We start from the raw sequence: 14,068 nt of genomic DNA, 5'->3' as shown, positions 1-14,068 counted from the left end.
GTGTATGTCACTGGCGAATTGGCCAGTTCTGTGGCAGTTGAGAATTGATACAGAATATAGCTCTGTGCTTCCACTATTTAATGCTGTAATTCAAGGTGGGGACTGAAAGTGCTGTATAAAAGCTCAAGAAAAATCTGAGGGGAGAATGTGACTTAAGCATGTTTTCGTAGTTCTGTCTATGTAGCTATCTGTCTATGTATGTAAATGGTTACATGGGAATGTTTTTTCTAGCCTTTTTGACTTGGTGTTGGATTTGCCTTCCTAAAAGTAAATGCTTTAAATCATGTGTGTGAAACCTGTTTTGTCACCCCTTGCAAAGTTACTGTGGCTACTGTGGTTCTTGCTATGTACCATCTGTTGTTAATATAAAAAGTTTTATCCTTTATAAATTCTGGGAGGAAACAATCCATGTTATGCTGAACTGCAGGATCAGAGACCTCAATATATAGTACCAGTTCTAGCTGCAGTTAATATGTTTAGGCTTTGCAAACCAGCGAGTAAGCCAGCAGCACTACCTGTTCTAGGAGTGGGAGTAAGAGAGGGGGAAATGTTCATTTCACTGATTTAAAAAAAACCCTGTGACTTAAAAGTGCCACCTCAGGCAAGACTGGTCTGTGACACAATACATGTCCCTTCCACTTTGCTGTTGTGGAAGCCTATAGCAAACGGAGATGTTCGATAACCCAGCATAGCGCTATGTTACTAGCTAGCCCAAGTGGACATTCAGGCCTTTTCTACTAGTGACTAGTCTGACAAGACTCACTAAAAGGATTTAGGCAGGGAAAAATGCCTTTAGGCATTTAAATCTTGCTCGCATCAATATTTGTCATTGATTGACAACATATTCTGAAGGTGGTTTACATCTATGGAGATCTAATTTTCCAATAATAGCAAAGCAGGCAAAGCTAATTAAATCTCTGCAGCCCTGATTGGCTTTGCCCATCGCAGGTTCTGGATTTGTGAACCAGTGGCAGGTTGACCCTGGGTGTGCACTGTTGAATCTGAAGAGCTGGATTCACGAGGCATTCTCCAGACACGTTTATCCTGAACAAAATCAGGCAGTGAAGAGTCTTGTTTGGCTGTCTGTTCATATTATATCTGCTCCACAGATCAAGTAGGCAAGAGACACTCTAAGAAGTTTGTAAATGCCTACTGTTAGCAGATGGTACTTTTGTAACTAAAAGCATAAATTACTGGCAGATTTGACCCTTGACCTGTGCTTAGTGAAGGATGTTGCAACAAAAGAGATTCTTTATTAGCAATTTTTCATGTTGCTTCATGCAGTTTAGCTAGGTCTGTAATTAGATGCATTCGTCTGAGTAGTTGTACGTCTGTTTTCAAATCCTATTTTTCTCCAATTTGAAGTTGGGAGTTCAGTACAGGTCCTGAATACTGATCTCAGTACTCTGTGCTTGTTACTCAACACTCAGTACTGATTACATTGAGATGCTAGGTATTCTGGTAAACAAACAAACATACCAGCAAGTAACTTCAAATTTGATACTTTTGCATTTCATACAAAACCAGAGAGAGAGTGGGAGGATTGTCCGACAACACTCACCTGGTGTACGGGGTGGGGGGAGGGGGGGCGTAGTGGCAGGGTCCTGAGTACACCAACAGGTCTCAATTGCCCTGCCCTGCCTCACCTGGTTGCCCCACCAGCACACCCCCTGCCCACTGGTACTGGAGCTCCATTTAAGCCCAGGCCAGAGGCAACTAGGCTTAGCCTGAGCACTGTGGGCAGGCCTGCCCTTGGATCTCTCTGCTCTGTCACTGTGTTATTGACTGGACTTCCTGGCTCAGCCTTGAGTCATCATCTTGCAGTTGTCTGGCAATTGCTGGACTGTTGGCGGAGCCTGTTGCTGCCACCACTGTCCCTGCGCAGGTACCTTGGGACTCTGCACTTGCTGAGGTGGTTACTACCCCTGCCTGTGCTCTGGGTGCCCTTGCCTTCCAGCTTGTCCTACCTCACAGAGCAACCCCGTTCTTGATACTCCCAGACAGGTAGATTGAACTATCTGTTACTGAAAGATCCTCTTGATACACTTCAGAGAAGTGGAGATTGCGGTCTGTTCTCTTTTTCTAAACTCAGCAGATGAGCTAGAAGACTGCCTTCTTGCTTCCGAGGCCAAAGAGCTAGGCCTTACTTTAATGAGAAAAGATACATGGATGTATAATAAGCACTTTCCCACTGTCCTGCAGTTACCTAATACACCTGCTTCTCTGCTTTTGTGAGCGTCTCCTACTGACTAGTTAAAGCTTAGTGGTTGTATGAATTCCACTGTTGAGTGTCTGTGTGCTTTACAGGATAAGCTAAAGCAGATCTTGACTTCTAATTTAATCTAAAAGTCTGTAGTGAAATCTATTATTTTACTTTCCTGGTAAATGCAAGCTTCTGTGCAGAGAGACCTGGCGCCTTGTGGCCTCTTGCTGGTAACAGCAGGTCCCCGGCGGCAGCCCCCGCCTGCGCTGGTGCAGCGGAGCCACCAGGTGGCGACACAACTGCTCCTCGGCCCACTGCTTCGTGCAGCGGCTTTTAATGAGCCTTAATGAGAGGGTTTAATCACTGAACACCTACTGCACGTACGCAGGCTTGTATGTAGTGAACAGTGACTTTCTGTTATGTTAGTTTAGGGATATAGGAGAGGAACAGAGATAAGGTTTTCTTCCTGTAATACTTTATAGACGTGTTAACTGACTTTGCAGTATGATTACACAAAGCAGTGTGGTGTTAATGTATAAGCTAGCTCAGGTAGCAAAGCAATTTAATAGCATATTACAGAGTTGTCTGGGCTAATTATGCAGCTCAGAGGACTTTTTAACTAGGCCTGGCTATCCCTATGCTGCAACAGTGTGTGCAGTGTAAATACAGCTTAAGGTAAAAGTGTTTCCACCAACCAAACCTCTATGTAATATTTTAAACTTAGCATTATTTAAAGTTCCGATAAAACCTAGTAAGTGTTTTCTGATTACTGTTCTACAGTTCTACATGTTTTTGTGGTTCCTGATTCAATCTGGACATGAAAGCACTGAAGAAGCATGCATTTTGGATGAAGTCTGGCTGAATTTTTAGACACAAGAGGTACTTTTTATTGAAATCATTAATGCAGCAATTAGTTAAAAATATAAAAAATAACTTGAAATGGTGTTGGTTGAATTCTTAGATCTAGTTGTTAAATGTTAATATTCGTAATTTCTCCTTTGCTGTCTTTTTTCATTCCTATCTCCCTCCCTCTCACTGTCTTAAAAGATCTCCATTTTAATTTCTGTCATTGCAGATGTCTGCTTTTTTTAAAGGGCAAGGTTTTACACTAGGCTTTAACAGCATTTGTAGTGAAGCTCCTTCTGAGCCCTGTTTAGATAACGTTGTACAGTTCATGATTCAACACTAAAGATGCTTTTTCTTCTGCTCCGGAGAATTTTCCCTTTAGCAGAAACGTCTTTTTTCTTTCATAGTGAGGGGATGACAAATAGATGTTCTCTGATGTAAAAGTAAACTGAGACAGTGTAGTATTGAAGTAACTGATGTTTCATTTTCTCACATATTAAAAGGAAGATGTTATATAAAGGCTCCTTGGTCATTTGAGAGAGCTACCTCATAATGTAGCTTCTACTGTGAAATGTAAGGTGTAGTTTGGTATGACAGAAATAATGCAACACATTCATAGTTGTTGTAAATAAAAATTGTATGTAACCAGTGATAAACTGGAATCAGACTGAATTTAAATGTTTAAAAATATAAACTATTGCTTACCTATCTTGCAGATTTTTCTTCATATTCAGTCCAAGTTACCCTCCACCACAAATTAGGCTGTTACTCTTGGATACAGTATACTTATCTTTTTACATAGCAGAAAACTGTTCTCATTCATCTGCCATAAGTCTTTGTATGTCATGTTTGCTAAGCTTAGTACCTTTGCTTTCTTTGCTCTAAATCATTCCAGTTTGTTTACTTCTGTCTTAAAGTATGCTCTGCAAAACTGGGCTCAGTAGTCTACTGAAGTCTCAGCAGCTCCAAGCAGAATGGAATAGGTTCATCCTTGCCTTACATATTGGCACTCTTCCTAATACATCACATTGTTGAATCAAATTCATATTTCTGGTCCAATGTGTTCTTCATGTTCTTTTCTGTAATAGTATTTTCTACCCAATTATTTCTCATTTTATATTTCTGCATTTTGATTTTCTCCTATGGAAGACAGTGCTTTCAACTTGTTTTCAGTTCATTTCGTATTACTCATTCCAGACTACCTTGCCAATTTATCAAAATCATTTTGAATTCTTATTCTGTCTTCCATCATGCTTAAAACTCCTCTTAATCTTTGTATGGAGGATATACGCGTCTGACCTTCTTACAGCTTGGCAAGTGAGGAAACAAGCCAAAGAGTTTAAGAAGGTTCCTGCAGTCACAAAGAATATCTTTGCAGAAGTAAGAATAGTATTCAAGCTGTCACAAAGCTTTTTATCTCTATGCCTTCATCTGATATTCAGCCTATCTTCTGGTCATGTAGAAGGGATTTCTTTACAGCAGTCAGTGTTTTGGTTCATTCTTTGACCATTTGTACACATACAGTAGTTATGAAAATAGTTTATATTTTTAAACATTTAAGTTCAATCTAATGCCAGTTTATCACTGGTTACATACAATTTTTATTTATAGCAACTATGCCATTTGTGGAATTGCCATCATCATGGGTTGGTAAATCACAGGGTTGTTCTTTGCCATGTGATCTGTCAGGTTTCTTAGCTTGCACTCCAGATCAGATTTTCTAGAGGTTGGTGCTTAAGAACATTGTGAGGAAGAACCAGCTGTTCCTCAAAGTGAGAAAGAGAGAGGTAAAAGGTGGTGGTGGTGGGACTCATCAGGTTGGTGAGGAGGTATAGAGAGAAGTCTGGGTAGATGTGAGTGGGTAGCAGCAGATGATATGGGAGAGAGAGGAGACAGTAGCAGGATGTGGGCAGAGCAAGTTGGTAACGGAACGGCCAAAAACAACAGTTGAAGGACCAGAAAGTGAAAAGATATTGGAAGAGTGGAAGAAGTGGGGGCAGACAGACCTGGGAGCCTCAGGTTTTAGGCAAATATTCTGCTTCTACACATAAGGACTGGGTGACCTCAAGGTGGTCATCTTTAGTCCTGTATCTTGTAGCTGTCCTAAGTGCAATGAAGCATTTGATTCCTCATCTGCAAAGCAAATCTGTGTTTTTAACTGCTGAATATCAATTAAAAATTCATTCTTATTGCTGCTACAAATTATCATATCAAATATGTTGAATATGATGATTTTCACACTTCTCAGAAAACCAGTATACATAACAACTTCCTTCAACTCATAGGCAAACCCATTCGTTGAGAAACTAGTAGTGGGCTATAATGGGCTACTGACACCTTTGAGTCTTACTGTGATTCCACATCAAACTGGAACATGGCGTTAGGGCAATAGGAGAAATGCTTGAAATTGGGGCACTGATCTTGTGCTGTTGTGACTCAGTGCAACTAAATCTTCATGTGCATCTGGATTTAATACTGACCCTTGGTGACAGAGAAAGACTTTGCATCCCCTTCTTCAGAACTGAGATGTACATTGTGGATCCACATTGTGGATTGTCACAATTTACAGAACTCGGATGTTAGCTGAGATGCCTTATTTCTGCTAGATAATGGGTCCTTATTCCCAGATGTCTAATGGTAATAATTAATAAATAGTTGTGCAGCACTTTGAAAAGATGACAGCCTGTCAGCTTGATTAGTATTGACTCTTAGGTTAAGTGATAAAAGGCTCGTCTCCATGGACAGCAAGGAGGACAGAGGAACAATGCCAAGTGGGGAACCCCAATAACCTCATCTGAGAAATAGCTTCTCTCGGGGCTATCATGATCAGCCCTGTTGTCTGGCTGTGAAACCTGTCAAGATGAGGCAATGGGAAAGGCTCTCCTGATCCCCTTACAGGTTTTAAAAATATCTTTTAAGTAGCACCCGGTCATGGTTTTCTATAAGTTTTGCAGATCTGTCTGTGATGAGTAAAAGTTTGTAATGCAGTCTCTTGCTCAGAAGAGTAAAAAACACTGCTAGCAACTTTTAAAGATCTTGCAATCCACTTAGAATGAGAGTTTTTTCTTCAAGATACTTAGAAATTGTAACTGGACAGCATAAGTTTATAACATTTTTATTATGATATTCATGATAAAATGTTTCTTCTGTGAAAACTGTTATTTAACATCAGTAAAGTCTTGACAGATTACAGAGCAAAACTTCCCATCTGAATTTTTCATAAATTCTCCAATCTACTGAAAACTGAAGTAATGTACATTGATCTGGATTTTATAAATAAATCTAACAGTTCTAAATATACAAAATGTTGCAACATTTAAACTTAACATATATATTTTAGATACTTAATCCAAGTAGTGTTAAAGGGACACTGTCAAACTCTTATGACTAAAACTTGGTAGTTCTTAACAAAAATAGTCAGAGCCCGTTATTTTATATTTAAGACGTCATTTTCTTAGTAGTGAATTTCTTATAATACAAAAATAATTTTAAGACCCACAACAACTACTTTCAACTGAATTATAGCAGCAGTTTACTAACACACACCATTCCAGGCTGTGTTCAAATTAAGCTCACTTCTGATTTAGGAAATATTCCATAGATTTTTGTCAAGGAAAAAATGTGACAATTGCTGTTATCTACGTAGATTTCATGGGCTTAAGCATGGTTTAACATGACATTTTGCCAGTGATCTGAACATTTAAGGATCTTGTAGCTGATACTGAGCATAGATTTAAACACAAGTGATAGACAGTATCTTTCCTTTTGGATTGACATGCGTGTGAGCCTCCTGTTAGGAGCTCAGGCTTTACAATACAGTAAAATCTGGTTTCAGGGCTCCTAATACTGGATCAAATACAACAGAAGTGTACAACACAAAACTAACTCAGTGTGATCTCACTTGACTAATTAACATTTGTAAAAAATTTTTAGCAGCTTAAGTTCAATATTGGTGGGCTTTATGAAAGAATAGGTATCTCTTGTCTGCATTACTCTACACTAGATATCACCAGTACTGCTGCAGTCTTCACAAAAGCATAAAGAATTGTGTCAGCATTATGCTACAGGTGGTTAATTTGAAGGAATTTGATCAAATGTTATTGCTGGTAAGCTGTAATATCAGCTCTTCCAGATAACATGGTCCCGTCCAGATAATTGGTGCAAGCTTCAGTCATGAGCTAACATATATTTCTTCACTCATTCTGAATTTCCTGATTCCCTCCACAGCTCTGCACAATTGCCCATCTGTGAATCCTTGCCTATCAAGAATAATTCTGGATTGCTACATAAATAGCAGCAAGTGTCAGTCATCAGGGAAAGAAGGAAAACCACAATGTGAAATTTGTTCTGTGCCTCTTCACTGAATGATTTCTTCCTTCCCAGACTGACTATATTTTTTCCTCTGGCCACATGAGACCAATATAAATAGTTCTGAAGTTTCATTTGTGACAAGTCTATCCACTAATTAAACATTCATCATAGAATACACTAAAATACTTAAGATTTCTCTAAAAGAGATCCAAGTAATAACCTGTCTTCCAAGTACCACATTGTTACATCTGTCTGCCTACTTACAATTTTGCTTCAGCTTATAATGGGAAAGAGGCACTGCTAACAAGAACTATGCACGTCACAACCTATCAGTCCTACTTTTGGTGAAGGGAATATTCAAACAGGAAAGACAGGAGTGCAGTCAGCTATGAAAGGAGAAGAAAAATATTATGTAAGATCTACTCTTTCATAAATTTTGATCAAAAATGCCTTTTATTTTGCAGCTGGTTTCCAAAGTAGGCTATTTTTTTTTTTTCTCACCAGATTTTAAACTATTAAGAAGGCTTCCAATTCCCACCCCCATGCCTTAGAGCCCATAATTTGGTATGCTTGGTATCATCAGAGGAAAAGAAATGCTTCCACATAAAGTGAAAGCCAAACAAGTAAGATTAAATTCCACAAAAGTTTGGGGAAAATGTTAAGAGAAAAAGCAAATCTTGTTAGGAAAGTATGTATGTTTATATACAAAAATAACATCAGACAGTGTCCTTTTACAGAAGTTAAATATATAAACTCTTAGTATAAATACACATCCTTTAACTATTTAAACAACTTTTAAATATCACACTTCCATCTCAATACGGAAGTTACAATGTCATTTAACATTTTTCAATGTATTCAGCTTTTTTTGGAACAGACTCAAATGCAATGCACTTTACTTGTTGTAACAACGTAAGTACCAGAACACTTCATAAGCAAACAGTAAACAGTTCAAGCTACATTCACTCCATGGTAACAATTGTAAAAGATGTTTAATCCAGTATCTGCAGTGGGACAATGGAACATTATAGTCTCCATCCTTCTCCCCCACCACAGAGCATTAATGGCCACATTACAATTCAGCCACATAAAAATACTTTCAAACACAAATAAAACCTTTACCCTAATGCTACATCAAAAAAGTTTCAGGCATGAGTTTCAGGCATGTAAAACCTTTCATTTTGGCATATCATATGTATCTGTCAGAATCATATCAAAAATAAAGCAATGTATTTCAAATTGCAGTCCAATGGCAACCACAATGTGTGCAAACATGCCCTGAAAAAGTAGAAAGAAAATGGTAGCTTTGGCTAAGCTACTAGCTTATGTATTTTTTAAAAAAATAGGAATAAAGTAGGCAAAAATAAAGAGAATTTTTACAGCTCATCTGTATCAATTTGCCAGCTCTCTACTAATGCATACTGCTTTTGCATGTATCAATGCTTTCACAAGCCATTTGGTTTTTCAACAGGGAATAAATCACACAAAATGCACTATCACTACGAGGTGGCTCTAGAATTTGTAATACGAAGTGCTACGCTTGCAATGGATCTCATGGCACAAGTAGAAACTCTGTGACAAACTCCAGCTTGTGAAATGTAGTTGGAAGCTAAACGATACAGCCTTTCTGCTCCAAATGTGTTAAAATGCCCGGGTAGTACCTTCTCCACGAGACCTCTGTCCACTAACTCTATGAGACGCTGGCAGGTTGCAACGTAGTCACTTATTCTGCTGTAGGGAAGCCAGTCAATCATGGATCCATCGTACACGACATCTCCACTGAACAGAATCTTCCGGTCTTTGTCATGTAAGCAGATACTTCCTCTTGAATGACCAGGCATGTGCATAACAGTAAGCTGTCGGTCTCCAAGGCTGATCACATCCCCTGCAAACAGAGACGGAAAGGAAACATATGCGTTTATTTTGCATATTAAACATCACAAAAAAATGTATGAGCTAGGCAGTTGTAGAGAGTTTATACACGCTTTATATCCACAGCAGTGGGAGCAGGGGCTTTTTTCTTGCCCAGAGCCAAAGAAGCATTTTAAAAATGCATTTGACAACAGTCAAATAATAACAATAAACAGGGGCTTGGGCTATATTAATTGGGTTTCCCATGTCCCACAGAACCCATTCCCATTCTAAAGAACTAAATAATGGAAAAAGAAACATGATAGAAAAAATAAAACAGGAACCAAATAGAACACATCTAAGTTGTGCCTCCTGTGAAAGTTTTCAAAGTAAGTATTTCACAGTTTATTTAATTTTACCCTCATTTAATTCAGAGTTCCACTGCAGTTGCTTCTGAAATGCAAAATGACAGAACTTAAATTGCTGGAGGAGAAGCAAGACTGGCTTCCAAACACTTTTTCATCTTATGGAATCAGATGTATAAAAATAGAATGTTCTTAACTTTGGGTCATTTGTTTCACTGGCTTAAATGCAAATACTTTTTCATCGTTCTAGCCACTGAACTGGTACTGTCAGCAGAAAGTCAGTGTAGGGATGGAGAACCAGCCAAGTCAGTCTGCTGTTAAGTTTAATGACTGCTCTATCATACATTTATAAAAGCAATTAATCTAGAGGTTGTAAATATGTAAACTTAAGGGCAGATTGTGTTGGGAAAGAAGACCAATATATGAGCAATCTTCTCATAAGCAGCTGCTTCATAAATAAACAGTCCTAAAAGAAATAACATGCAGTACCATAAAACTAATGACATGAAAACCTGCAGCTAGTGAAACAATTATCAGAGGAGGGGGATGCTAAAAATTAAAATATGCATTTTAAGTTTCAAGGAGAACAACAAAAAATAATCTAACTTCTACTATATTAGAAATCCAAAAGTTACAGATCTGTCTTACAGAAGACACAGATCATCCATGAATTTACTCAGACTCAGTAAGCCTAAAGATACGTAACTTCAAAGATGGACCTTTTCATGATACTACCTGACATGCTTTGAGGCTCAATGGAAAAGTAACTACATTATGTTCTCACTGTGATACAAACTACTATGCTTGGATTTGGAGCTACTAAGGTAAGGCATAAACTATGCTATAGCTAGGGCTGCTGGAGATATCCATTTGCCTCACTTGCAAAATGCTAGAACAGAGTTTGGAAGTCACGGAAGAGCTAGCATTTGACCATGCTGTACCTAACAGGGAAATTGTCTGATGCCTATGTTGCAGTAGCAGTTAGTTTCAGAATTATTAGAGGGAATCTTTTAGGCGAGTTCTCTTTTGAAGATATGCTGAGAAGCCTTGATAGTAGAATAGAACAGACTACTGAGAAATTTATGCAGAAAATGCCTGAAGTAGTAAACAGGATAATAGTGGAGATGAGAAACTTACTGGAGTGTAAAGTGTTCCAGTGGGTTTCAAATTGCTGCAGGCACTGAAAATAGCTTACAGAAACCAAATATGGCATCCAAAATTTAAACAAGAAATGTGCAGAATCCAGAAACAAACACTGCAACAGTTGAAAGAAACTGTGAGTCTTAGAAGATACAAACGAACAGGAAAACAATAAATGCTAAGGTAGAATACAAATAAATGTGATTTTAGGAAGAACAGCCAAAATGAGGGTACTTGAAGGATCTCATAAGATTAATGGATAATAGGAGATTGTACCAAGCAGGTAACATGTAAGTAAAAGCTATGGCTGGGGATTCTAGTACACTATTAACTCTGCCACATTCTGTATTTTGTATATTTCTGGATACACCTACACAGCAGCAATTACACATGCGCTGACATTACATGCCACATCCATGGAAAGTATCTCAATAAATGCTACATTAGAAACTTTGATGTTACTTTGATAATGACTGTGCTTAATCTTTTACGATAGATTATTTTTTATACTTTCTCCCTTTTAAAGAAAATAAAACCCAACCTTTTTTTTTAATTGTATGTAAATAGTTAATGACCTTCCCGGAAGTCTTCAATAAGCTCGGAGTTCTGCTTTTTCAAGCACCCATGAAGGGTGATGGCCTAGTACAGCCAAGAAGGAACTCTGATCCAAGTAACATGCAAAAGGTGTCAACTGTTTTACGGAGAGCTACCCTTTATCTCCTCCTGCTTCGGGAGATTCTACAATTAGCGTATTTGTTGCCAAAATAACCTACTCATTGTTACCTATGAAGCCAAATTGAAAAACTGAATAAAATTTTATCTGTAATAAGCTATTTCTGTAAAATGAAATCCATATGCTTAGCAGTATATATTTCAATAAATTGCTTTATTCTTTATCTGGTTATGCCTTGATGGTTTCTAAATAATATGGGTCACCAGATGCCAAAAATCACTGCCATTGAAGCCTCAGGCTAAACCTTGGGCTCTCCATTAGTCAGTCTTTAAAAGCCAGATCACTTTTCCTTGCCTTGCTATTTACTAATTCTCATTCTAGGGAAAAATCCTGCATTAACAAACAAGCAGATTAGGTAAACACAAGGTATTTTTAATCCATAATTCTGAGATTCTGCCAATACTTTCAAAATTGGTAGAACCAAGACTCTAGCCTACTATACATTTTTTTTCCTTGTTGAGGGCTGTGGATGGCTTGAAGACTCTGCAAAGCAGGTTGCACACTCTCCAAAACTGAAAAATACCAGTTTAATTATTGTAAGAAGAGCCCCATAAACGAGGCAATATTAGCACAGAAGTAGGAAGATGAGCCCAGGATTCCAGATAGTTCAAACATTTTAAAAATGACTTTAGCTTGTAAATTTACACATTTCTTGCATTTAAATCAGGATGCTCATATTCAAACAAGGCAATGAAAGCAGCTGGAAAAAAAAAAAAGCTCTATCTGGAAAAAGGAAAGAGAGAAAAACGGAAAAAGAAAAAAGAAAAGCTACCAACAGGTGGCTACAGAACTACTAAGTAAATTTATCAGTTTTAAAGCTTGTCATTTTCACAATATTCTGTTTTAACCTATAACCACTACTTCCTGGACTAGTCTAAAGTTTGAAGAATTTTCAACTGCACCCATTATTAGCATAGCCCATATCCCTAATTCATGAACTTTACCTATCGATAACTTCCCCTAATGTCAACCAAATGCTATTCAAAAGGAATACCATCCTGACAGAAATAAATAGGGATATTTTAACTCTATTTTAAGTCACTCTTTTTTCATATATAAAAATATTAAAATGTTTTTATCAGACTAAAATAAATCTCAAGTCAAAGAGTTTTACAACGTTCATTGTTCATCCTAATTCTGACTGGCCTACCTGGGCTTTCTTTAAGGATATTTAACTATAGTGTGCTTATTACATTCCCAGTACAATAGTCAATCCTTTGTATGTTTAAAAAAGAAGGAAAAAAATGCATCATTTGGGAAGAACAACAACTGGACTTTTTATAAATCTTCAAAATGTAATCTTGGATTTTTTTTCTTGTTCCAACTAAATCTAGAAAACAATCCAAATAACTCTCAACACTGTGAATGTTCTACAGAAATTACTGTAACACAAGAGGTTCATTACTGTAAAATACTGTTTCCTGTACTCACAGCAACAACACAATTGAATAGCTTGCCTAGATTTGTAAAATATAAATAGACATAAGCATGCATCTAACTTCTGCAGATTTCAAATACTCAGCAGACCGTTGTTTTTGCAGTGTTTAAATACCATGTTCTTTCCAAGTGAGATCTGCAGCCCAGGCAGCCTCTTTAAGAAAGGGACAATTTATGCTGTTGTTAGAACCGGCAGCTTTTAGAAACCATCATTCCATGACTTTTTTGTTGCTGTTGTTTTTGCTGTTGAGGGAGAAGGTAAACTGATTCGTTTCCCATGCTCCTTCCCGGTGCAAGGAGAAGCAGTAAGCACCTCCCGTGATCTAGGTGCCAGTAACTGCACCTCCATTTACCGATGTCACGAGCTCCGCTGCCTGCATGCCTCGTCACGCCTCGCCCCAATAACCAGCGACTGCTACGACAGATCTCTCGCTACATTTCGTTTTCCCTTAGCGACAGGCGAAGTGCCAGGCCCGGCACCGCCGACACCGCGCCGCACGGGCCCCCGCGGGCGGGCGGGCGGGCGGGCGGCCCTGGCCCCGGCCCCGGCCCCGGCCCGGGCGCTGCCCTTACCCTCCTGCAGGATGCGCGTGGGCCGCACGGGCGGCACGCGGAAGTGCCGCGCGCGCCAGCCGGGCCGCGGCGGCCGCACCACCTCGCTGTCCGAGAGCCAGGTGACGGCCTCGTAGTTGTCGCCGCGCAGCAGCGCCCCCGCCTCGGCGCTGTGCACCGCCACCTCCTCGAACTGGTGCAGCCCGCCCGAGTGGTCGAAGTGCACGTGCGTGGCCACGGCCAGCAGCGGCCGCCGGCCCCCGCCGCCCGCCTCGGCCCCGGCCCCGGCCTCGGCCTCGGCCTCGGCCCCGGGCGCCGGCGCCAGCAGCCCGGCCGCCTGCAGGTAGTCCGGGAGGCTGCGCAGCCCCAGCCCGGCGTCGATGACCACGTCGCGCTGCGAGCCGCGCACCAGCCAGATGTTGGCCCGGTTGCCCGACTCGTAGAAGCGCTCCTGGATCCAGTAGATCCCGCCGCCCAGCGACTTGTGCGCGAACCACTCCAGCGCCGACATGCCGGGCGGCAGCGGCGGCTTCCCCCCGCTGCCGGCTGCCCGCGGCGGGGGCGGGCGGAGCCTGGGCGGCAGGAGCGGCGCGGCGCAGTGCGGCAGGCGCGGGAGGGGGGCGGGGGCGG

The 14,068-nt window shown here is 40.2% G+C and overlaps 1 protein-coding gene across 1 annotated transcript; it reads right to left on the bottom strand.

Annotated features, from left to right (window-relative positions):
• Window positions 1-6,148: 6,148 nt before the first annotated feature.
• Window positions 6,149-14,054, bottom strand: LOC112992027 (acyl-coenzyme A thioesterase MBLAC2). The gene is made up of 2 exons (XM_026114877.2): window positions 13,460-14,054; window positions 6,149-9,245 (listed from the first exon to the last, which is right to left on the bottom strand). The coding sequence occupies exons 1-2, from the start codon at window positions 13,947-13,949 to the stop codon at window positions 8,860-8,862; spliced, it is 876 nt and encodes a 291-aa protein (XP_025970662.2). The 5' UTR covers window positions 13,950-14,054; the 3' UTR covers window positions 6,149-8,859.
• Window positions 14,055-14,068: the final 14 nt, after the last annotated feature.

This window comes from Dromaius novaehollandiae, chromosome W (assembly GCF_036370855.1).
Source record: "Dromaius novaehollandiae isolate bDroNov1 chromosome W, bDroNov1.hap1, whole genome shotgun sequence".
Classification (NCBI taxonomy): Eukaryota; Metazoa; Chordata; class Aves; order Casuariiformes; family Dromaiidae; genus Dromaius; species Dromaius novaehollandiae.
This window is presented reverse-complemented; position numbering and strand designations above follow the sequence as displayed.

Excerpts from the sequence above, each read along its gene's own strand:
- LOC112992027 (XM_026114877.2), bottom strand. The coding sequence starts at position 13,949 with ATGTCGGCGCTGGAGTGGTTCGCGCACAAGTCGCTGGGCGGCGGGATC. Across the intron at positions 9,246-13,459 it reads CACGCGCATCCTGCAGGAGG|GGGATGTGATCAGCCTTGGA; the intron begins GTAAGGGCAGCG and ends CTCTGTTTGCAG.